The following is a 24,195-nucleotide window of genomic DNA, read 5'->3' on the forward strand; positions in this document are numbered from 1 at the left end:
TATTTTTTATTTTATTAATTCTTTATTGTTATTGAGCTTTTTACAGCATAATTTGAACAAAATTTAAAACATGGGGTGTTTTGTTCTTAAATAAAAATGCCCAAAAGTATATACTTTCTTTAAATACAATCATTGACTTTTCTTTTTTTTTTTTAACATATTTTATTTATAAGTTTTCAGATTTATAATCACAACTACAAGGGAAACATCAGCCCCACCCTCAGTGATAAAGAAATGGGAAAAACAAACAAACGAAACAAAATGAGGCCAATAAACAAAACAAAAACATGCTCTTATAGGATTCAAAGCAATATAATACTGAACAATCTGCACCAGCCGCTGATTGGGTGTCTGTACACATATGAGGCAGCCTATATACATCTATATATACAAACTTACATACATAAACACTAACACTTTACCATTGACTTTCTGACATGCAGTCATACCCAGACAGGGGTAGAAGGGCTAAATCTGATGACCATATTAACGTCAAAACAACAGAGATGATTTATTATGTGGGGAAAGACATAAAACTTGAAACAAAAACACAAAGACGAGTGCGAGAAAATGTCAAGTAGCGAAAAGAGAAAGTGGCTGCAGCAGAAACCGAAAGAGAAGAATATAGAAAGCTTCCACAGATATTTAGTTTTGAGGGAGGATGCCCAGGAGGAGGAGGAGGAGGAGCAGGAGCAGGAGGAGCAGGAGGAGGAGCAGCGCAGGGACAGAGGAGCAGATGGGCGACATGTGCCGGTATGAATGTCGAGTGTTTACCATGATGATGATGATAATTATTTGTGTGATTTAGTGTTTGGAGCTGTTAATGTTAATGCGTGAACGAACAACAAATAAATAAATAACGCATTCATATGGAAATGAATAAAATAACGCCACAATTCCGGGTATAGTCCGCGATTATTTCATTCATTTCCATTTTATTGGTGTTTCTTCTGATCTTCTGATATGCTAGAAAAAGAGAAAGATGTCAACAACATCCTCCTCTCTCTCTCTCTCTCTCTCTCTCTCTCTCTCTCTCTCTCTATATATATATATATATATATATATATATATATATATATAACAAAAGATTACCTTATTAGTCCCCCAATGGGGAATTCATTTAACCCTTTTTTTGACACACCAGTGAACACACCCTGCTAGGAGCACAGTCATTGTTCTCATAGCTGGACAGATTTATAATATTGAAGAAATGCTGCATGGCTATTTGAGGGTAATACTTAAGCATCTGATTCATGTAATACAATCAATTGGCTATACACATTGGCTAACAAAATGTTTTATAAATAATTTGTTAACTCAGTTAACTAAGATAGTTGCAGCTCAGAAGATGACAGGAAGCCAGGATGCTCTACACCGCAAAATTTTTATTAGTAATATTTTAAGACTGGGGCTACATAAATAATCACAACACAAATAATCACTGATTGTGAAATGTTATTTGCTGTGAATATCTAGCAGGCGTGTGCTAAAGGATCTGGAGACACTGGCAGTTGGGTATTTAAACACGTCATTTAGTAACCTATGGGTTGTGGGTCTTTTTTTAGTCCCAGTCCGTCCCTCTACCCATACATACATATATAATACTAAACCTATATGGAAAGAGATTTAAACAAAAGAAGGGCGTTTCAGGAAATATATCGGCCTACTTTACATTTCTGACATATTTCCTCAAATGTATTTACTTGAAGCTACATGAAGGGAGAAAGTGATAAGATAGTAACTCACTAACTTATTATTAAGTTTCTATTACAGAAACAACTTCTTTTTTTATTATTAAATGTTTAAAGTGTAAATGTGTATGTGTGTAATACACAAATTTACTGCAATTAATGTTGGTTTGCTGTTCTCGCACTGAAATATGTAAGTTAGTGCACTGTTAACATATTTAAAATTGTAGTTTCATCATATCTGGTTAAATGCACGGTCCTATATGTGGCCCTGTGGAAGTGTCGATGAAATATTGTAGGTTGCCCATCCCTGCTGTAGATAGTTTATCACGAGGGAAAATGTAAAATCTGAATTGTAAACATTAACAGTGAAATAACTATATAAAATGTCCACATATAATATTTCTATTTATTTAGTTTCTAGTGATATTACAGTTCTGTTAAATGTAGGTGAGTAGAAGTGATCAGAGTGAGACCTCTGTCTTTCCTCCTCTCTCTGTGTTATTTATTTATTTTATTTATTTATTTATTTTTTCAAACTTTATTGCACAATACTATAATTACAAGTTCAATCAAGAATCTCCACTATTCACCCCCCCCCCCCCCCCCCCCCAAAAAAAAAAAAAAAATACAAAGAACAAAAAGTCAAGTGGACACAGACACAAACTCCAATATATAAAAGTATAAAAATAAACTATGACATTAGAAAATAAAATAAATAATAACTGTGTTATTTATTTAGTTTCTAGTGATATTACAGTTCTGTTAAATGTAGCTGAGTAGAAGTGATCAGAGTGAGACCTCTGTCTTTCCTCCTCTCTCTGTGTTATTTATTTCGTTTCTATTTATATTATATTTTTATAATTATATATTATATTATATATATTTATACAGTCTATGGTTTCTAGTGATATTACAGTTCTGTTAAATGTAGTTTAGTAGAAGTGATCAGAGTGAGACCTCTGTCTTTCCTCCTCTCTCTGTGTTATTTATTTAGTTTCTATTTATATTATATTTTTATAATTATATATTATATTATGAGACCTCTGTCTTTCCTTGTCTCTGTGTTATTTATTTAGTTTAGTGTTTAATGTAGGTTTAGTAGAAGTGATCAGAGTGAGACCTCTGTCTTTCCTCCTCTCTCTGTGTTATTTATTTAGTTTCTATTTATATTATATTTTTATAATTATATATTATATTATAATATTTATACAGTCTATGGTTTCTAGTGATATTACAGTTGTGTTAAATGTAGGTTTAATAGAAGTGATCAGAGTGAGACCTCTGTCTCTCCTCCTCTCTCTGTTTGTTACTGTCAGTTAGCATCAGAGAAGCTAACAGCTAGCTGCTCTCATCAACCTGCCAACAAACTCGCCTCTTTTTTATTTTTTCGTCCCGACTGCATTTATTTTTCTACACCTCTCTTTAAAGATCCACAGCGGGACTTATTTCCGGTTGTTTTGGCTGAATAAGATGGTCGTTTTGACAAATAACAATGAAGAAAAACAGGATTATATGTGAGTGAAAATGACCATTTACGTCAAACAGGCTAGTTAGCATTAGCTTAGATTACACATCCGTTAAATTAGCTGTTTAATAACGTCTAGAACTTAAAACCTTTTTTAAATTATACCTTTTAAGAGCTCTCTTGCTAATCATGCTAATTAATTGAGGTTAATATGAAGGTTTTAACAGGCAGCTGGGTCTAATTCCCTGTCTCAGTTAGCCTTTAACAGCTGGCAGCTAGCCGACCTGATATCTTTAAACTCTCTTAAATCACTGCTGGGTGTTTCCAGCAGCTCTTTATCTGATAATCCCTGCTCCTGGCTCTTCCTACAACACATCTTTTTGCAGATTATGTGGAGATTTTGGTTTCCGGATTAACCCAGGGCAGAGGAAGATAGTTAGAGTACTTATAAATGTTGCAATAACTGTATAAAGACACCAACTGATTGGCTACATTGTAACGTCAGTGAAGGTTCACATGGCAAAGTGGAATAGTTTGATTCCTCGTCGTGGTGAACCCTTATGAACACAGGGAGAGGTGACATTCAATCATGTTGCTGTAGTGTTGCTAACAACCTGCAGGGCTCAGGATAAACATGGCGACCCACTGACCTACATCTGCACCTGCACCTCCTGCAGGAGGCTGCTCCCATCTGCAGCTCCTGCAGGAGGCTGCTCCCATTAAACACTGCAGAGATAAAACAGAAAGGATTTACATTACAGGAGAGGAGAATCTTGCACCAGAAAGTGCTGCTGTATTGTTCTCCTTTCCTTAGATAAAATGGCAAAAATGTCTTTCTTTTTCTTCTTTTCCAAAAATAGTTAATCTTCTATTTTGAATGAGAATGATATACATCATAAAATAGTGTGTTTTCTGGTAATTTAATAAATGACTAGTCAAAGTTATAATCTACATAAATTAACACATTGTTAAACCTATTAAGCATATGAATAACATAGTTGAAAAAGTATTTTTCCATGATTTGCTGCAGCTTTGCTCCCATGTGCAAGGAACATACTACTGGTCAAAAGTTTTAGAACACACCAACTTTTCCAGAATTTAATTGAAAATTATGCAGTTTAATGTCTCAGTGTACTCTGAAATTAATGCACATTTGCAAAATTTAAAATTCTTCATTGAGCATGATAGTGTTTTTGAAAGTAAAAAAAAGATTCAAAATCACATTTTATGTTGGACTAAAGGACTAAAAAAAGACACAAAAAGACACAAAATTACCAAGAAAAGACAAAAATGACTTACAAAGACATGTATATATATATATATATATATATATATATATATATATATATATATATATTGCTAACTCAGTTTGGTCACTGTTTTTTCAACACTGCAATAGAAACACTATGGACAAATATGTACAAAATATTTTTTTATTTTATATCATTTTGACAATATATATCATCATATCAGCCGGCCCAGTGCTACTGCATTGCATTCATCTCAGGCTGGGCGATATGAAGAAAATCAAATACCACAATATTTTGAAGAGATGGAGAGAAACGGTCTCAATGTCCACCTCATACCCCAAATACTGCACCCTTTAAAACGCTTCATGTTTAAGAAAATGTTGAATACAAAGAGCATTGTCAGACAAGAAATCAAGAACAGGGCAAGTCCTTTGAAATGGATGAAGTTAAGGTGACACAAAAGTCTTTTGTACTGGGGAAAGTGTGCTGTTCTATAGTGTAACTCACAGCTGAGTGATTCATATAATAAGTTCTGTGACTACCATTATAAATGAACATCCTGTGTGTGTTCTGCAGCCTGATAGAGGAGCGTAAATGCTCCTCCCTGCCCAACTCTCCAGCCAAGCGAGTGTCTCCTAGTAAGAAGAAGCAGTTCTTTATCAATCAAGCCATCCGCAACTCTGACCTCACTCAGCGAGCCAAAGGCAAGAAAAGCCTCCGGCGCCAGGAGAACAGTAAGATCTCATCGTTTCACATCTTCAGAATGTAAAATACTGTCATCCACTGAGTCTGTGTGGCTTTAATGATGGAAAAGAGCTTTTATGTTGCACAATGCGACAAAAAATGTTTTTATTATCCAAAGAATGAACCGTTTAAATTAATTATCATCTCTCCCTTCAGCGCGCTTTCTTAATAACCTCCTTGAGAGGGATGAGTGCTCCATAGATGAGCTGGAAGTCGGCAGTAACCCGGCCATCCCGTCCATCTTCACTGAAGCCTGCACCAACGGGAACTACAGGGAGGTGAGATGTTTAAACTCTGCTGCAGGAGTGGAGTGAGCTCTGTCTTGGTCTTTACATTTACATTTAGTCATTTAGGCGCTTTTATCCAAAGAGACTTACAGGAAGAATAAAAACAAACAATGAAGGTTTAGTGCAATAAGAGCTGTTAGTGCATCAATAAGTGCTAGTGACGATTCTTTAACCCATTAAAGCCTGGAAAGTGGATACGTCGTTTTGTAGTATTTGTATAAGCTCTCAAATACTTTTTGAATTTCATTTCTATCTGCTACAGAGGCTGAAAAATCTATTATTTAGTAGAAGCGTTGACACTTCTGTTGAATTTCCAGAAAAACTTCAGGTTTTAGGGGCTGATTTTAAAATTGCCCAGAGGTTTTACAGGCGTTTTAGGCCTCAATGGGTTAAGGAGTAGAATTATGGTGTGGTCTAGGAGAGAAGATGCTCTCCGTGTCATGAAGGTCTTCAGGAGGTTTTTAAAGGTTTTTTTTTTTAAAGAGCTCAGCGTGGTGAGGTAGCATATGTCTGAATCAGGTTCAGGTAGCTAGGAGCAGTACCGGAGACAACTCTGTAGCAGCATTAGAGATCTGAATCTGATGCTGCAGCAGGTAGAAGAGGAGCTCAATGAGCAGCGGTGGGACATGAGACCTGTTGGCTGGTTGGAGACCAGGACCATGTTCTGGATCATCTGAAGAGGTTTTATTGTGCAGGCTTGCAGCCTGTCAGGAGGTTTACAGTAGTCAAGTTAAAAACTTAAAACTTAAAACTTTTTTTTTTTTGTAAGACAATTGAGTTTTGGTGGATTTTTTTGACATGATGAAATCTAAAAGCAGCTAATAAAACGTGTGTTCTCCTCCTCCTGATGTTTAGCCGTGGGATGACTTCATGAACTGCTCTGGTGAGGAGCAGGACCGGCTGCTGTCTCTGCTGGAGCAGGACGAGGCCCAGAGGAAGATCACCAGCCGGCCCCTTAGAGACCAGAGGAATGGTGAGCGTCTCCGTTCTGCCTGTTGGTCGGCTGGTTGTTTCTCTGTCTGACTGTCTCTCTCTCCTCACAGTAAATCCTGCCTTCACTGCTCACGACTGCTTCCTGAGGATCGACCGCCGGCTGCGGGCCACGCTCAGACGCAAACGCTTCCCCATGGTGAGTCATGCTCATCGTTTCTGTGTTCATGTTCAGAGTTTATGTCCACACATTCACCTCCTAGCTCATCACCTCGTAGCTTAAGTCCGCTATTCTCAACCTTGGGGTCGGGACCCCAATATGGGGTCGCAAGATGATTTCTGGGGGTCACCAAATCATTTTGGAAGTCAGCTCTGTCTCCACTGTGTTAAAGTGTTCATGTGTTAATGTGTTTTAGTCTTTTTGGTCATTTAATGTCTTTTTTTTGGTCATTTTGTTTATTTTTTGGGTCATTTTGTGTCTTTTTTTGGGTCATTTTGTGTCTTTTTTGGGTCATTTTGTGTCTTCTTAGTCATTTTGTGTCTGTTTTGGTCATTTTGAGTCTTTTTTCATCATTTTGTTTCCTTTTTTTGGTCATTTTGTTTCTTTTTTGGGTCATTTTGTGTCTTTTTTGGGTCATTTTGTGTCTTTTCTGGTCATTTTGTGTCTGTTTTGGTCATTTTGTGGTCATTTTGATTCTTTTTTCATCATTTTGTTTCCTTTTTTTGGTCATTTTGTTTCTTTTTTGGGTCATTTTGTGTCTTTTTTGGGTCATTTTGTGTCTTCTTGGTCATTTTGTGTCTGTTTTGGTCATTTTGTGGTCATTTTGAGTCATTTTTCATCATTTTGTTTCCTTTTTTTGGTCATTTTGTTTCTTTATTGGGTCATTTTGTGTCTTTTTGGGTCATTTTGTGTCTTCTTGGTCATTTTGTGTCTTTTTTGGGTCATATTGTGTCTTTTTGGGTCATTTTGTGTCTTTTTTTGTGTCTTTTCTGGTCATTTTGTGTCTTCTTGGTCATTTTGTGTCTTCTCTGGTCATTTTGTGGTCATTTTGAGTCTTTTTTGATCATTTTGTGTCTTTTTTTGGTCATTTTGTTTCTTTTTTGGGTGATCTGAACTGTGTGTGTGAGATTCTGTTCAGTGAGCGGGGGTCGTGGACAACATGCATGTTAAATTGGGGGTCGCGACTCAAAAAGGTTGAGAACTACTGGCTTAAGTTAAAGTTTGATCCAAGAGCCTCAACAACTTTAAATCCTCTGTTCATATGGTGATATGATAACTGCAGTGTTGGGAAGCTTATTTTTTAAATGTAATATATAATGTAATTACTAGTTACCCTGTTAAAATGTGAGTATGTAAATAATGTAAAGTTAATGTACATTATCAAATTATTGTAATTTATAGATTTGATTGCTTTTGATTATTTCTCTAGCTATTGTTTAACCCTTTATCAGGCCAAGAACTATATGTGGTAACTTCAGTGGATATCAAAATGGGGTTGAGAAAAAAGTTGCAAATTTACTAGATTAAAGTGGCAAATCTGCGCGAAAAAAGTCGCAGATTTAAGAGATTTAAAGTGGTGAATCTGCAAGAAAAAAAGTTGCTTTAAACCCACTTTTTTCTCGTAAATCTGACTTTTTTCCACGCAGATTTGCCACTTTAAATCTCTTAAATCTGCTACTTTTTTTCTTGTAGATCTGCCACTTTAATCTAGTAAATTTGCAACTTTATTCTCGAAATATTTTTATTTTGGATATCCGCTGAAGTTACCAAATACGGTTCTTCGCCTGATAAAGGGTTAAAACTAGACAGTGCAGCTAAAAAGTCCCTAAAGTAGTAGTGCGGGATGACTTTATTTTAATTTGACTGATGCAGTTACAGTAACTTACCTCTAGATGTGTCCTCAACACATTACAGTTAAATGTATTTTATAATTTAACTGCATAACAACATTATATTTATCTAGTTACTTCCAAACACTGGATCACATGTTGACCTCAGTAGTGTTTGACTCTTCTCTCCTCATCAAACTAAAAGGCTTCAGCAGCTTTTTGTCTCTTCGTCACCAACACAAACACGTCTTTTCTTCCCTTCTCCTGTACGTCATCGTCTATTTTTGGCTCTTTATAAATCAGTGACGTGCTGATTTAGATTTTTGCAAACAGGTTTAGCCGTGACAGTGACTCAGCAAAAAGCCCCACAGTATTTGGCTCGAGCACTAATTATGCTTCAGGACACATAATTGTTATGGAGATCAAATTGTTATGTTTTTTTTCTCCTTACAGGGAACTCTGGAAGTACTTGAGGAAAACCTTGTGAGCTTCTTCAGGGATGAACCTCGCTCAGTTTACGAAACCAACCTCAGCAGGTAGAAATCCTTTTTCTATATTTAGTGTATCTGCAGGGCTTAAAAAAACATTTAATTCAATTTCCTCAACAACAACAAAAACTCTCTAGAACAGGTTTTACATTTTTTTTTTTTTCCACATATTTTTTAGGTTGTAGATATGACAACGTAGATTTTCTTTCTTTTTTTTTTTTTTGAACTTTATTGCCTTTATGCACATTTACAGACAATTAACATCACAAAGGAAAACAAATCAAAACATCTTGAGATTGGGTTTCATCTGTCACACAAATGGCACTGTAAAGGGTATTACACATATTTTATCTGGTTCTGTATTCCAAAAAATAATAATAATAAATAAAAAAATAAAAAATTAATTAAAAAAAGGGCTAATTTAGATAATAATAGTGTATAAGAGTCTTAAACAATATAGTGTGTAACTGGGGCCCACCTTCTCATAAAAACAGGGACTTTTAGCTGTAATTGGTCATATATTCCATCATGTAGACATGTTTTACTTTCTGTAGCCACTGAGTAGATTTTCTTTCTGATTTCAGTGGCCTTAAATATTTGATTCCAGTAGTAACATTTAGGAGGATGACATGAAATCCTGTCTCATATTATCACAAACAGCAGACGTGCTGTGTTTTGGCGTCTCATCAGCCTTCAGGCTCAGTAATGTAGCGCTCAAACTGAGCTTCCTCGATCCTATTTCCTGTCTTACTGGGACCTGAGACAACACAACCTCACCAGTGCAACCCACTGGTGTTTTTTTAATTTATTTTTGAACTTTATTGCCTTTATGCACATTTACAAACAATTAACATCACAAAGGAAAACAAATCAAAACATCTTGAGATTGGGTTTCATCTGTCACACAAATGGCACTGTAAAGGGTATTACACATATTTTATCTGGTTCTGTATTCCAAAAAAATAAAAATAAATGAATAAATAAAAAGGGCCAATTTAGATAATAATAGTGTATAAGAGTCTTAAGCAATATAGTCTGTAACTGGGGCCCACCTTCTCATAAAAACAGGGACTTTTAGCTGTAATTGGGACGTCATATATTCCATCATGTAGACCCACTAGTGTTTTTTAACACACTTCTGTGTTTTTACCACCTGACTAACATGCAGGAGGCTAAAAGCTCAGGCTGATGGATCCTGATTATGTTTCCCCACCTGGAAAACCAGTTTATATTAGATTATATGATCCACACAGAGGAGAGGAAATACAAGACAACAAACAAAAACAGGATAAAGACATGGACTAAATGTATTGATCTACGCTGGGAAACTAGATAAAAGTTGATTGTTGTTTGGAGGAGGAGGAGGAGGAGGAGGAGGAGGAGGAGGAGGAGGAGGAGGAGGAGGAGGAGGAGGAGGAGGAGGAGGAGGAGGAGGAGGAGGAGGAGGAGGAGGAGGAGGAGTGGATAGTAATTTCTCCTTTTGTTTGTGAATCAGCTTTGAGAGACTGCTGCTTCACTCCATCTGCCAGTACATGGACCTCGTGAGTGCAAGTGAGTGGAAACACACATTAAACACACTAAACATGAATATTAGAGCAGTCAGCATGTTTCCAACAAACCATTTTTCAGACTCCTATTTTTCCATCTGTTTTGGCCTGCAGAGCAGATTATGTTCTTAATTTCTTCCTTATTTTTAGTCACAATTATGGTGAATTAATTCTCCATTTTAAAGAAGTTACATTTTATATAATTGACCATCTCTTGTGGGTTAGTTTGAACTGTTCTTTCCACCCTGATGATAACAAAATATAGAGAAAAACAATGACGATGATCATTTTGGTGTATAAAATGGAAAAAATATGAACAGGAAACACAAATTAAGTTGTATTGACCATCAAAAGTTTTAAGACATACCATAGCACACACATTGTTGTATTAAAGAAGGCCAGTTATGTGTTCACATATTTTATTTTATGTCACAGTTATAGTAAATGTGGCCAACGTTAAAAATGAGGAGGTAAACATAAATAATAATCTCTATGAGCAAAGATCTCAGTTATGATCAAGTTCAAACGTAGCCTCGTTCTAACATCATTTCCAGCTTAGCTTAGCTTCATGCTCCACTAACATTTGAAGAGTTGCAGCAGCTGAAATAGTTCCAACCTAAATCTTTTCCCTCGTCCTCAGTAGTGTAAAGCCCTCCGTAGTAACAGTGGTCATGGGGAATCGTTTAAAGGTGATATAACTGTGAGGATGAGGAGGAGCGTTTACTAAGCCAGCTGTTTCATATCGGCAGCTCCTTCTCCATGCTACATTAACACAGAGAGAGTGTAAAACCACCACATGGACATTTATCATGACTTTGATTTATATTTTTGCTTTTGTTTTCCACAAGCGGAGTTCCAGTAAATACTGACCTTCTGTACATGTGGAATGAACACCTATAATATATATTATATATATTATATAACACCTATTGTTGACGCAAAATAAAATGCAAAATAACACATAGTGGCAGTGACATGGTGAATAGACTGCACTTCTGTAGCACTTTTATCCAAAGAGCTTTACATTACATACTGCACTCATTCACCCGTTCACACACACATTGAATTCATTCATACATTCAGTATTTTGCCAAAGGAAACTTCAACATGTAGCTATGGTCAGGGATCAAACCAACGACCTTCTGAGAGCTACAGCCACCCAAAACATCCTGCGTCACAAAAAACATATGTTTAGATAGCTTTCTACTCATTTCAAACATTTTTTCTTAGTTCAGCTTGATGTGATGTCAGCTTGTGACAGATCTGTATCTGTAGTCATGTGTGCCAGTTGTATAACTGTAGTTTTTACATACAGTGCTACATGTAGCCACATGCTAACATCAGGGAAACCTTTTATCTTAAGTGTTGATACTGTCAAAGACTCACATTCCTGCTGGAACATGTTTGATTGTGTCGTTTCTGGTTTAGAAGCTTTTATTGGAGATTTTTCACAGCAGAAAGTTCTCCTGCTGCATCAGGTAGACCAGGAAACTAATCAATCAGAGCACACTAAGCTTCTTCAGGAGGGGGATTAAAGAGGCAGGTGCTAAAATAAAGTATTTTAGATAAAGGGTGAGTATATAATAAAGTGTTTTTTAACAATAAAGTGTGTAAAAATGTTCTCCTAGAAACCCAAAATACACATATGAAGCTGTAAATTAGCATAAATGGTCACATGATCCTATTTATGCAGCTTGGCTGGACAAACACAGCCACCTTAATGTTTCCAGTTACATGAGGGAGATTTTTGTCCTTCAGGCACCGACTACAACGGGTCCCGTCGGACTAAAGTGATGAACAAACAGGAAGAGTTTCTGCCTCCTGTAACTCTGCTGTCTGCATATCTGGAGCAGATGAGCTGAGATCAGGACCACGCCATGTTCTACTGCAGGACGGAGCTCCAACAGGTGGAGATAAGGAGCTCCATCTGTATGTGACGTCTGGTTATAATGTTTGCCAAGATCAGAAAACAAAGCTGAAATAACTACTGGTCAAAAGTTTTAGAACACACCAACTTTTCCAGAATTTAATTGAAAATGATGCAGTTTAATGTCTCAGTGTACTGAGACATTAAACTTAAAATGAATGCACATTTGCAACATTTAAAATTCTTTATTGAGCATGATAGTGTTTTGAAAGTAAAAAAAAAAGATTCAAAATCACATTTTATGTTGGACTAAAGGATTAAAAAAAGACACAAAATGACTAAAAAAAGACACTAAAAGTCACAAAATGACCAAAAAAGACACAAAATGACTAAAAAAAGACACTAAAAGTCACAAAATGACCAAAAAAGACACAAAATGACTTACAAAGACATGAAAAGAATTCAAAAATGGACAAAATAGCCCAAGACTCCATAGAGTTAAGTTGTTAACCCATTTCTTGTTCCCTGAAAAAGGCCTACTTGTATAATTCTGAAATGTACATTATTTTCCAGTTTTGGTTAAGCTTACCTTTTTTTATTTACCTCTGGCAGTTCACCACTTACCTTTGGACCCTTTCAAGCTGTTCATTTGACTTGAACTGCTTGAATTTCAATAAAAAACTGGAAAAATTGGGGTGTTCTAAAACTTTTGACCGGTAGTGTATGTTTTCCATAAACATGTCATCAACCCGGCGGTATGTAAACTGAGGTGTTGATGTAAAACAGTAAACTAGTTTTCTCTGGTTGGAGTTCAGCTCTTTGCCCAGCTGAGCTCCAGTTCATGTGTTGGACAAGTACAACTCATTTGTCTTAAGAAGAATTTTTTTTTTTGAGGTGAAATAACTTCTCTTCTTGCACCAAATCTGACATTTTCAGTCATCCAAAAAAAAGCAGAAATCTGTTTTTCATCCAGTTTTGTGTCATCATAATGAAGTACAGTTTCCATACTGCATTATAAATTAAATTCATTCTGTTTGCCAAGCTAATTTCATACTAATAATATGGACACTATTGATTCCTAAATTTAAGAATGTACTTACAGTATCTCACAGCCTTATGTGTGATGTGGAATTCACAATAACAAAATTACAATAACAGGAAATGACCTTTGATACAGTTTAAATACAAAAAAAGGCAGATTATCATTAGCATTGTGACAGCATGATGTCAACATTCATCCATGAGCTGTAAATTAACACGTCAGTGAAGCGTTGGTCGCTTTTCATGGTGCAAATGAATAAATATACAAGTTTAGACAACATAGAATATGCCTTTTCAGTGACAAAAAAAAAAAGTGAAGCGAATCTTTCAATTAAAATCTCACACAGATAAATCTGTCACTGTCTTTATGTTGCTAATCATACCTCCTCCACTGATTCACAACTAGATAACAAGCTTAATTTAAAAGAAGCACAAATTCACAAGAGTCTATAATGACATGATAATATGATATTAAGCTGAAAAAAATAGAACATGAACATGAAACGTGTCATTTTATAGTGTCAGCTCTGTGAAAACTCATTTCTAAAGGTGCTAAGACGGAGGAGTGAAGGATTAGCCTGTAGGATTATTTGTGTCGGTGTCGAGGTGTGATGCATGAATATTAATAATCTCTCCACATTATATGCACACAGACACATCACTCATCGCTGTAGGTAAAGATGTAAATATGCAAACAGCTTGTGGGATGTAATGTACTAAAGTAATGTTCTAAAAGTCAGTTATGATCCTTATGATATAACATTAATACCACTCTACTAAAATACAATTAAGTGTGCCTGACTGTACATTTTTGAAACGCCATTAGGATGTACTTAAATATCCCATAAAATGTACTTTTTTTTACTAATACTGTACAAAAAACACTTAATTTTTTCACTTATTTTTCAACCCAACTTAAAATTTAAGTGTATAAATATCAATACAATCATAATCTATTTGAAATATACATTAGAAATATTTCTAAGGTTAAATAAGTGGAAAATACATTTTAATTATATTAAATTTGGAAGGATTTTCAAGTTGGAATAAAATGTATTTTTTAAAAAAGTACTTAAATATATTTAATTGCATCTTAATGTCTCGAAATAGGACGGTCAAATACACTTTACTGTATGTTAGTATATCTTTAGTGGTACTTATTATACACCATTAGCATACTACGTTTACTGTTAGTACACCAGAACACATTATTAGTACATTAGTACTTAGTAGTGAGGAAGTGTACTTCAGTGTGCCTGTTTTAAACTTTCTGCAGTTTGGCTGAATAGATTATTTTAGTCCTGGTCAATAATCAAAGGTGAGATAAGGAACTAGTTCAAAACATTTAGTTTTTAGTTTAGATTTATTCATGGATTCATGCACCAATTAAATGTTAGCCTTATACACATTAGGGCTATGTATTATGATACGTGTCATGATACAGGGGTTACGGTTCAATATATTGAGGTATTGTAAGCAAGGCTAAAAATTGCAATTTTATATTATTTTAGGAAAATGTCATCGTATAAAGAAGACACCACCAGGAGCAAAAAACTGACTTTTTATGCAATCAGAACAGTTGCATTAATCATAACTTCAGTGATCAGTTCTGAAGGTTTTCCTCCTAAAAGTGATACGCTAGAATTGATCAGTATCCCATTAAAATATGTCCGCCGACCAAACAATGTCTGTTATAATCCACATAGAAGGAATATCTGATGACTGATGAACACAGGACAAGTTGTTTTAACCCTTTGATGCACAACATGGTCTAAAGTGACCCAGTGATAGGGTTTTTATGTTCTATATCTTTGCAATTAATTATTTTCATCATTCAGTATTCCAGGTTTTCCTCAATTAGTTTGTTTTTGATCGTCATACATCCTTATTTTACGTTTTCCTTTATTCATATTTTATTAAAATCCCTTTTTGTGTCACTACTGTTCTAATGCACAACATGGGTCAAAAATGGCACATATCAATTTTTTAGCTAAGTAGATCGCTAACCTAACTACTAAGCTAACTTCTTGGCTAAGTAGTTAGCTTAGCAAGCTACTTAGCCAAGTAGTTAGCCATGTAATAATACAGAACCTTTTTTTTCTTCATAAAGTATGAGAGGAAAAATGTAAATAATGATCTGTTGTTATCGAAAACAAGATATTTAAAGAATACTTGAAATATTCAATCATAAAATAAGTTGATATCAAAAGATAGAGCACAGAAACACACAGCAGCATTAAATAACATGAAGGGAATGAATGAGGGTCATTTTGGACCCATGTTGTGCATCAAAGGGTTAAAGCCTGTTCTTTTTTACATAACAAACGAGTTTAAAACACATATTTTGTGATTGTCACATGTCCGCAGTGTGTTCAAAACAATGCTTGTCACATGTCATGTTTCATAGGATAACTTATGAATTCTGCTGCAAAAGTTTTGGTAAGGAATCATACCAACATACCTCCTTGTTGAGAAAACTTTGGGAACATCCAACATGATGTCACTACTTTGTGTCCAATCAGTCTGGTACGAATCTTTGCATGTAAACATAGTTTTTGAGAATCGATACAGTGTCTCAATAACTAATAATATGATACTTAAATGCATCTTACACCCTTAATGTACATGTGCTATGGTTTGGAGGTGTACTGTATGTGCAGTAGATGTTACAGTGGTGGAATAAAAGCCACATTTAAGGTGTTTTTTTATTGTAAAAGTCTGTTTCATCTCAATATTAACATTTACAAACAAACAAAGCACTTCTGCCTTATGAAAACAAGTTTATATGTTTTTTTCTGTACATATATTTCTACATTTGTACATTTTGGAAGCAAAAAGAAAAATCTAAGCCCCGATTTTCTTTTGTTTTTCTTACTGCTCGTCAGCAGAACTTGACCTGTTGGTGCATTTTGTTAACAACCAAAGTTTGTGTGTTTGTTTGCGTGGAAATCCAATTTCTCAGGCTCTCAACGTGTCACTCTGAATGTCACATAGTTTCTCTCACATTGTGTCATCACATGTACTGTAAACTGTCTTCATCATGAACTTGTTCTGATCATGTTGACTGGAGCACCGCGGGGCGATGCTAACTTTTTAAATCATGTAGAAGTAATCGTGCTGTACAATATGAACTTGACTCGTGCCAACATTTGGATTTAAAAAGCCTAAAATAGTCTGAAAGCTTTATACACTTAAAGACTTCAACATCTTTGTGTATTTAATGATGTGTGTGCTACAGTACCTATTTATAATTATCACTGCGTATATTAAAGGATTTAAGATATTTCTTCTCATTTCATTGTGTATTTTTTACTTCAAAATGCTGATGTTTGATTATCTCTTGTTTACTTTTGGGATGAATTCAGTCTCATAAGAACCCACAGTGACACGGGTGTCACAAACATTTTAAATGTTCTAGTTCTAGTAATGTTCATGTATGTTTTCTCAAGTACATAAGTGTGTTTTTAAGTGTTCTACAGCTACAGTAGCCTGTTGAGAAGCCATCAAATGAGGCAGTGTTATATATATTATTTATTATTTATTTATTATTATTTTGTTACTTAAAACAAATCTAATAACTATTAATGTAAAAAATAGGCAAATTTGTGTTTTTGTAAGCAGAAAAGGTGTCGAGTTTATTCATTCAAAAATAAGAAATATCATAAACATAGATTCCATAAACGCCCAATGTAACATTTATGTCACATTACAGATCTTTGACATTTAGGGGTAGCGTTTTTTTTTTTTTTTAAACATCATAAATGTGTTCTATGTGGTCCACTTGGTCTGTTGTATATCCCCCATACATTTCATTTAAGGATTACTGGGTCTGGGTTCTTATGGGTTAATGTTCTGACTTTATATACATGTATGAGTACAGAGAGTACAGAAGTATTACCTACAAATCAAAAATAATCATCTTATTGGCATGTAATGTTGGTGAACACTTTCTGCTTATATTTCATTTAAAGCTCTGCCGATATCAAAGTGCATTCATACTTTTTACCCTTTATGAGCCTGCAATGATGCTAAATTGCAATATTAGATTGTAAAACATGACACTTAAAGAGTTTTGTTAGTAAGTACGATATGCAATCAGGTGAAAACCACCAGCAGTACATGTCAAACACATTTATTGAGCATTAATATGAGTTTTAGGTCTGTAACTTGTTTATTTTGTGAACATGTATCTTTATCGGCTTGTTAATACAAAATTAATATACATTTAAAAATACATAAGCCCAGTTTAAAATGTTCAAAACAATATGAAATACAAACTGCTCCCCCAACAAAAGAATACATCTTTTAATAATAATTTGACAGATAAAGCAAAGCTTAAATAGAAGATAGATAGATAGATAGATAGATAGATAGATAGATAGATAGATAGATAGATAGATATACTTTATTTTTATTTTTTTTAGACAGAACTCTTTAGAGAGATTGTTGAGTTAATGTTAATATGTGATTACTAAAACTATTTTAAATAGTACTTTTAAAGTTTAAAAGTCTAAGAAGCTACATAGTAGACATCCAGTGTTATGAACATAGGTTATGAAGGATGCACTGTGTGTTCTGCTCTTAGTCCACTAGAGGGCGTACTAGTACACAGAAAAACAGCCACTACCAGAGGTAGAGGAAGTTTTTCTATACTTTACTTATGTAAAAGTACTAATACCACTCAGATAAATGCATCCTCCCATATTAAATATCCTCTTATACATTATATTATTATATCTCATGCATTAATGCAAAAGTAGGATTTTACTGTTGTTTAAGTTTAAATTTATTTTAGACTGTTTAGGACTACAAGTAATGATGTTTCTTTAAAATGATGGATTCATCTGCTAATTATTTTCTCCTTTAATTGAGGGATTATTTGGTTTGTAAAAGTAGTGAAAAGTTCTGTCACAGTTATATTCACACGGTTTCTTTTATCTAAATTTCAACAGTATTAAAAAATAACATGATTCAAGGGAAAAGCAAAGAAAGCTGGAACTATGAAATGTGTTTCCATTAAAAATGACCTAAATAATCAAAATAGTTGCCAGTGAATTAGTTTTATGTCCGTCGATTAACCAACTAATCATTTCAGCTCCACTGAACATTTTTCTATGTTTTGTGCACAAAAAATCTTTATTTAAAAAATTGAATCTTATATCAAAAATCAAATGATCATATGAAATCATATGAAACAAGTGTTGATGAAGGGACGCAGCTGTAACAAACGACCATATTCTGTATTAATATTAATATAATAATTAATATTAAACCCACCTTGCAGCATTGCTGAAACTTTATTTTTAAAGTTCATTTTTTCTACATCCTTAAAAAGTAGTTTTTACAACTTTAAGTCCAAACCTTATATCCAGAGTGATTTGGTTCCATGTTGGAAAATAAACTGAAAAAATGAAATATATTATTATTGTATGTATTTATGTATCATTAGGAACACAAATTAGTCAAAAACATTTGTTTTTTGAAGCTTATATCAGAGAGAAAACCTGTTTAGAAAATACTGCAAACATACAGTCCAAACTGTTTTCATATTTGCATGTCAAACAAAAAGTGAAATACTATTTACAGGAAAACAGGAAAACTCAAAATGCAATGATGTGTGACTTTTCTGTTTATGCAGTTCAAGACTTGTTGCAGAAATGAACAGCAGGTTTGTCCGGATGCTTCATTTTCCTGAAATCTCATTTATTTGTTTGTTCGTTTTCTTCTTATAAACTTTTTTATGCAGCATTTTCCATGTTTGTATTGCTCAACATCCTGGTGGGAATAACGCCGGTTCTTTCCCTCTGCTGACCTCTCCCCGGCTCAAACACATCACTCAGTGTTTAATTATTTTTATGTCAAGTGTGAAATTATAGTTGTCATCGCCACAGAGGCCCACGGGCTCGTTTGATTTTAATTTTAATTTCTCACTGTGTCAGGCCAACGGGAACACTTCTCTCCTGGATCCTGTTTCATCTGATGAGGCAGAGCCGAGGATCATTTTTCTCTTTTAAATATCTCAAGCGTTTTATTTTAGTAAGCAGCTGCAACCAGCTACCAACCAGTCAGCACTCCCACTGTAAAATCAGATCTGGGAATGGATGACGCGGCTGATGGTTTTGGGAATCTGCCAACAAATGTGTGATGAAGAGAGAGAAAACGATTTTCCGCAGAAAGGTTATTTATTTATTTAAATGTGACAGTTTTCTTTTTAAAATGTGCACATTTTTAATCACATTTTTTGGTGCTGTGAATGGATCAATCCTTTGTTTACATTGTTGTTTATCATTTTTCTACAAGAAAATGTACATATTTCTTGTTTTTTTTTTTTACTAATTTTGTGTCTTTTTTGTCATTTTGTGTCTTTTTTTGTCATTTTGTGTCTTTTTTGGTCATTTGGTGTCTTTTTTTGATCATTTTGTGGTCAATTTGTGTCTTTTTTGGTCATTTTGTTTCCTTTTTTTGGTAATTTTGTGTCTTTTTGGTCATTTTGTGTCTTTTTTTTTGTCATTTTGTGTCTTTTATTGGTCATTTTGTTTCTTTTTTGGGTGATCTGAACTGTGCGTGTGAGATTCTGTTTAGTGAGTTAAATTGGGGGTCGCGACTCAAAAAGGTTGAGAACTACTGCTCTAGAGTATTTCGGGTTTTTTTATATAATGTATTAAAAATGGTATAAATACAGTTTTTTTAGCATTTAATTTTTTTATCGGTTTTATTGGATTCATTTTGATAAATGATTAAAATCATGCAGACGTTTATGACAATCTATTGTGCTATTTCAGGTAAAGTCTTCAGCTTTGCTTCACTTTCCATCTTACTATTTCATGTTTAGTATTAATAATAATTTGATCTCAGTTTCCGTCATTCATACAGTAATCAGGGCTTCACAGGGTTCTGAAAGTAGGAAGCTGATCAAAGTGAGTTCCCCTCAATGAAATAAACAAATTTACACACTAAATGAATGTTGTAAAGCTCTGTGAAAATAAATGCCACCATATTGATCATTTAAATAAAAAAAATGAAGCATATCACTTTAAGTCAGTGTATAAAAGGCTGGTGTAATGGAAGAAGCAGAGTTGTAGTTCACTTTAAAGCTTATTTGATGCTGTTTTCACACCAAACACTATTAATTCTCCCATCAGCTGAACAGCCTCTCCACCAAGGGACCGTCACCAAAAATCTACCCTGACAGAAAGTGTAAACCCAACACACAATTTACCACAAGTTTCATGACAAATACTGGAGTTTACATTGTACACATTTATAAAACTACACATATATATTGAGGACTTCTTCATAAGACTAGTTGTAGTTCATAGTTTAGTTTAAAGGTTTTTTAAGAGGCTTGAAGAGGAGAAAGTAGGCCGACTGTACCTGCATTAGGCTATATCATCATTACTGTAACATTAATGTAATAATCAGATAAAGACCACAGCCAACCTCCACATGGCTCCACAATCAGACATAACAGGATGATACAATACAGCCAACAAAAGAAGAGCACAGTATAGTGTTATATTCTTAATTTATTGCCACAAATTAGACACAGAAAGGTCAAAAACAGGCTATAATAAACACAGAAATTATAAATGAGCATTAAATGATAAACAGAGCTACCTTTAAGGGATCGATTCCTTATTAACAACAGTTCAAGTTAACCATCATGAGCACAATCATTTAAATATAACACTGATACATTTATTAAAGTGAATAACTGATTAATCAATCAATAATTATACATTAACCCATTAAAGCCTGGAAAGTGGATGTCGTTTTGTAGTATTTGTATAAGCTCTCAAATACTTTTTGAATTTCATTTCTATCTGCTACAGAGGCTGAAAAATCTATTATTTAGTAGAAGAGTTGACACTTCTGTTGAATTTCCAGAAAAACTTCAGGTTTTAGGGGCTGATTTTAATATCACCCAGAGGTTTTACAGGCGTTGTAGGCCCTAATGGGTTAATAATACTCTAATTTTGTGCCATTTTGATCCATTATCTGTGGCAAAAATAGCATATTGTCAGTATTTTAGAGACCACCACTACCAAAATGCAATAAATCTTGTTTTACATTTACATTTACAGTTAGTCATTTTGTCCAAAGCAACTTACAGGAAGAGTAAAAGCAAACAATCAAGATATAGTGCGATAATAATTAGTGCATCAATAAGTGCTCATATCGAATTTGCTGTTTTAAATCAAGTTAAGGGTTCATTGTAGGAAGATGATATTTTGATATTTTCATCAGTCACTTTGTGCTTCACCTTGAATACTTTGAATAGTAAAGTATCTTTTAATTATTACTTGAGAATGCACTATTTAAATTTGTGAGTAGTGAATTAACATATTTACTGTATGAAAGTGAGAATTAATGTAATAGATATGAATGTAATAACTTATTCAGAATGATTTCTGATGACGTATATCAGGGGTGTCAAACTCTGGCCCGTGGGTCAAATTTGGCCCGCAGTGTAATTGTATTTGGCCCGCGAGGCAATACCAAATTATTATATTATTATTGTACTATAAAAGCTGACCCGCCGATATTATACGACACATTTACCGCTAATACTAGATTTATTATTATTTTATTTTTAAATGTATTAACCTGTTGAAAAAGTTTATTTTGATATTTAAATCAGAAGGATGCAAATAGAAAAGAGGCATACGATTTTTATTTAATTTTTATGTAATAAATTAATGACATTGATGTTTTTTATTTGAAATTTGATTTTGCATGTCTGCACTATTTAGTTATATATTGTATGTTTATAAGCGTTGCTGGTTCCATATTTAATGTTAAAGCAAAACATGTTTGGTATATATTAAAAGGTTTATTTGTTCAATGTTGGCCCGCGATTTTATTCAAGTTTTACATTTTGGCCCATTGTGTATTTGAGTTTGACTCCCCTGACGTATATAATAATGTCTACAATGTTTAATTGTTAAGTGATTATTGTTTAGTCTCGTGGACCCCAGGAGGACCAGCTGGTCCCACTCTTGGTGACAGATAATGGGGATCTTTTTTTTTAACAATAAACAATAAAAAAAAACCCTGAGTGCAGCCTGTCAGAGCAGCACATCTCCACCTTTCTGCCCACTTTATAACCCACACCCTCATTTACCGACAGCCCCTGCCCCGGGCTGGGTGGGGGTGGTGGGGGTGGTGGGGAGGGGGTGGCCCCTGCTGATTCAGAGGTTTGGAATTTGCATCTGATTACTGTTTGTCAACCAATGAAGTGGAGAGCAGGCCGGAGCCGCTCCACGCCTCTCTCTCTCTCTCTCTCTCTCTCTCTCTCTCTCTCTCTCTCTCTCTCTCTCTCTCTCCGGCTGTCTCACTGAAACGTTGCAGCCTCTCAAATCGACTCAAACTCTGAAAACAAAATTACACGCAAAAGCCGAATGCGTGGAAGTCATGCAGTCCCGTTAAAGCGCTCCATGTCTGGCTGGTAATCCCTCAGCAGCTCTGTGCTCCTCCTGCTCCTCCTGCTCCTCCTGGCTGCTCCTCCTGCTGCTGCTGGTTCCTCTGTGTCATCGGAGGGGATTCACACATTCACACACGGGGAAAACAGGAATGTTTCTTCCGGTTCCACAGAGAGTAAAAAGCCACCGGAAGCCCATGTGGTAAGTTTATATTTCTCTTTCATTATTTCTTGTTTACAGTCGTAAACAGTGTTTTAGTTTGTTGGCTTGGTTGTTTTTTCTGCTGCTTGTGTTTTGCTCGTCACATTCAGGACGCAGCTTTTTTTTATTTTTTTTTCTATCGATGAGACGTTATCGACTCTCTGATCGATAGTATTGCTAAGGTAGCGGATGGACTCACCTGCCGTATGTCACCCCGCCAACATAATTTAACCTCCGCTAGAGTCAGGGCACTATATCTTCAAGCAGAATATAACGGAAGAGCCAGCGATTGATTTTTATTAAAGGTATTTCGGAGGCTGGGTTGAGTTATTGAGTTTTCACCGATTATAAAGTAAAAAATAAATAAAATATATAAAGCTATCATTGGTTGTTTTTAACGTTTCTGTCGGTTTAAAAGTGTTCCATTGTAGCGACTGTTAGCGTTCCAAATTCGAATGTTCGAAATTCGAATTTGTGTTTAACGTTCTAACTGAAATAATATCACTACCAGCAGAACTACTGGAGCTCACTAACAAGCTGCTTATTGTCAGTATGTTGCAGTGTTTTAGCTCCAGAGTACAGTAACAGATAGACCAAGTGTTGGTGTGTTTTCCAGCAAAGATTTATGAGCTAAACAGCGAGTTTAATAGCTAATTTAATGCATGTTGGCGACACGTCCTGTCCGATCTGAACTCATCATGTTAGATTCATGGAACGTCATCAGACGTTCTAGAACGTTAAATAACGTCACACGTTACTTCAAAACTTCACCAAAAGTGTAACATTTATTGATCATTTCACTCAAAAAGGATGTAACAAAGGATGGCTATTGGCAGAGTAATAACACTGTGTGTAAATTATGTAACTTAAGATAAATAAATGGCAGTTTTTTTGAACATGCCTTTGTGACTTAAACAAGATATGGTAACACTTTATTTTGAAGGTGTCTACATAAGAGTGACACAAGCCTGTCAGAAACAAGACATGACAAGTATTATGAGCATTAATGTTACTTCAAAGTGTCATTAATGTTCATGACACATCCCATGTCATGTTTATGACATGCTCATGTCACTCTTATGTAGACACCTTCAAAATAAAGTGTCACCATATCTTGCTTAAGTCACAAAGACATGTTCAAAAAATTACCTAAGTCACATTTTATTTTGACTTAGGCATAATAAATCCACTTAAGTCACACACTTGACATAGGCCATTATCTTAAAGGGGTAAAATCACATGATGTGATCAACAGAGGATGGAGGAGATTTTACCATAGGTGGCTATGAGGAGATGATTTAGGCGAAAAAAACAATTTTGACAAAAAATGACTTAGGCTATTATTTTAACAGTGTGACGATATAGAGATTATTTATTTACATTTACATTTAGTCATTTAGCAGACGCTTCTTTTATCCAAAGGGACTTACAG

At 34.8% G+C, this 24,195-nt stretch overlaps 1 protein-coding gene across 1 annotated transcript; it reads left to right on the forward strand.

The window, feature by feature from the left end:
• Positions 1–3,016: 3,016 nt before the first annotated feature.
• On the forward strand, positions 3,017–13,511 carry r3hdm4 (R3H domain containing 4). Its single transcript, XM_059341886.1, has 8 exons — positions 3,017–3,205; positions 4,983–5,140; positions 5,307–5,428; positions 6,293–6,410; positions 6,481–6,566; positions 8,651–8,733; positions 10,181–10,236; positions 11,991–13,511. Exons 1-8 carry the CDS (start codon positions 3,162–3,164, stop codon positions 12,092–12,094), a joined length of 771 nt encoding a protein of 256 aa, XP_059197869.1. The 5' UTR covers positions 3,017–3,161; the 3' UTR covers positions 12,095–13,511.
• The last annotated feature ends 10,684 nt before the right edge of the window (positions 13,512–24,195 follow it).

This window comes from Centropristis striata, chromosome 9 (genome assembly GCF_030273125.1).
Source record: "Centropristis striata isolate RG_2023a ecotype Rhode Island chromosome 9, C.striata_1.0, whole genome shotgun sequence".
NCBI classification, from domain to species: domain Eukaryota; kingdom Metazoa; phylum Chordata; class Actinopteri; order Perciformes; family Serranidae; genus Centropristis; species Centropristis striata.

Excerpts from the sequence above, each read along its gene's own strand:
- r3hdm4 (XM_059341886.1), top strand. The coding sequence starts at position 3,162 with ATGGTCGTTTTGACAAATAACAATGAAGAAAAACAGGATTATAT. Across the intron at positions 5,429-6,292 it reads CCAACGGGAACTACAGGGAG|CCGTGGGATGACTTCATGAA; the intron begins GTGAGATGTTTA and ends CCTGATGTTTAG. Across the intron at positions 8,734-10,180 it reads TACGAAACCAACCTCAGCAG|CTTTGAGAGACTGCTGCTTC; the intron begins GTAGAAATCCTT and ends TTTGTGAATCAG.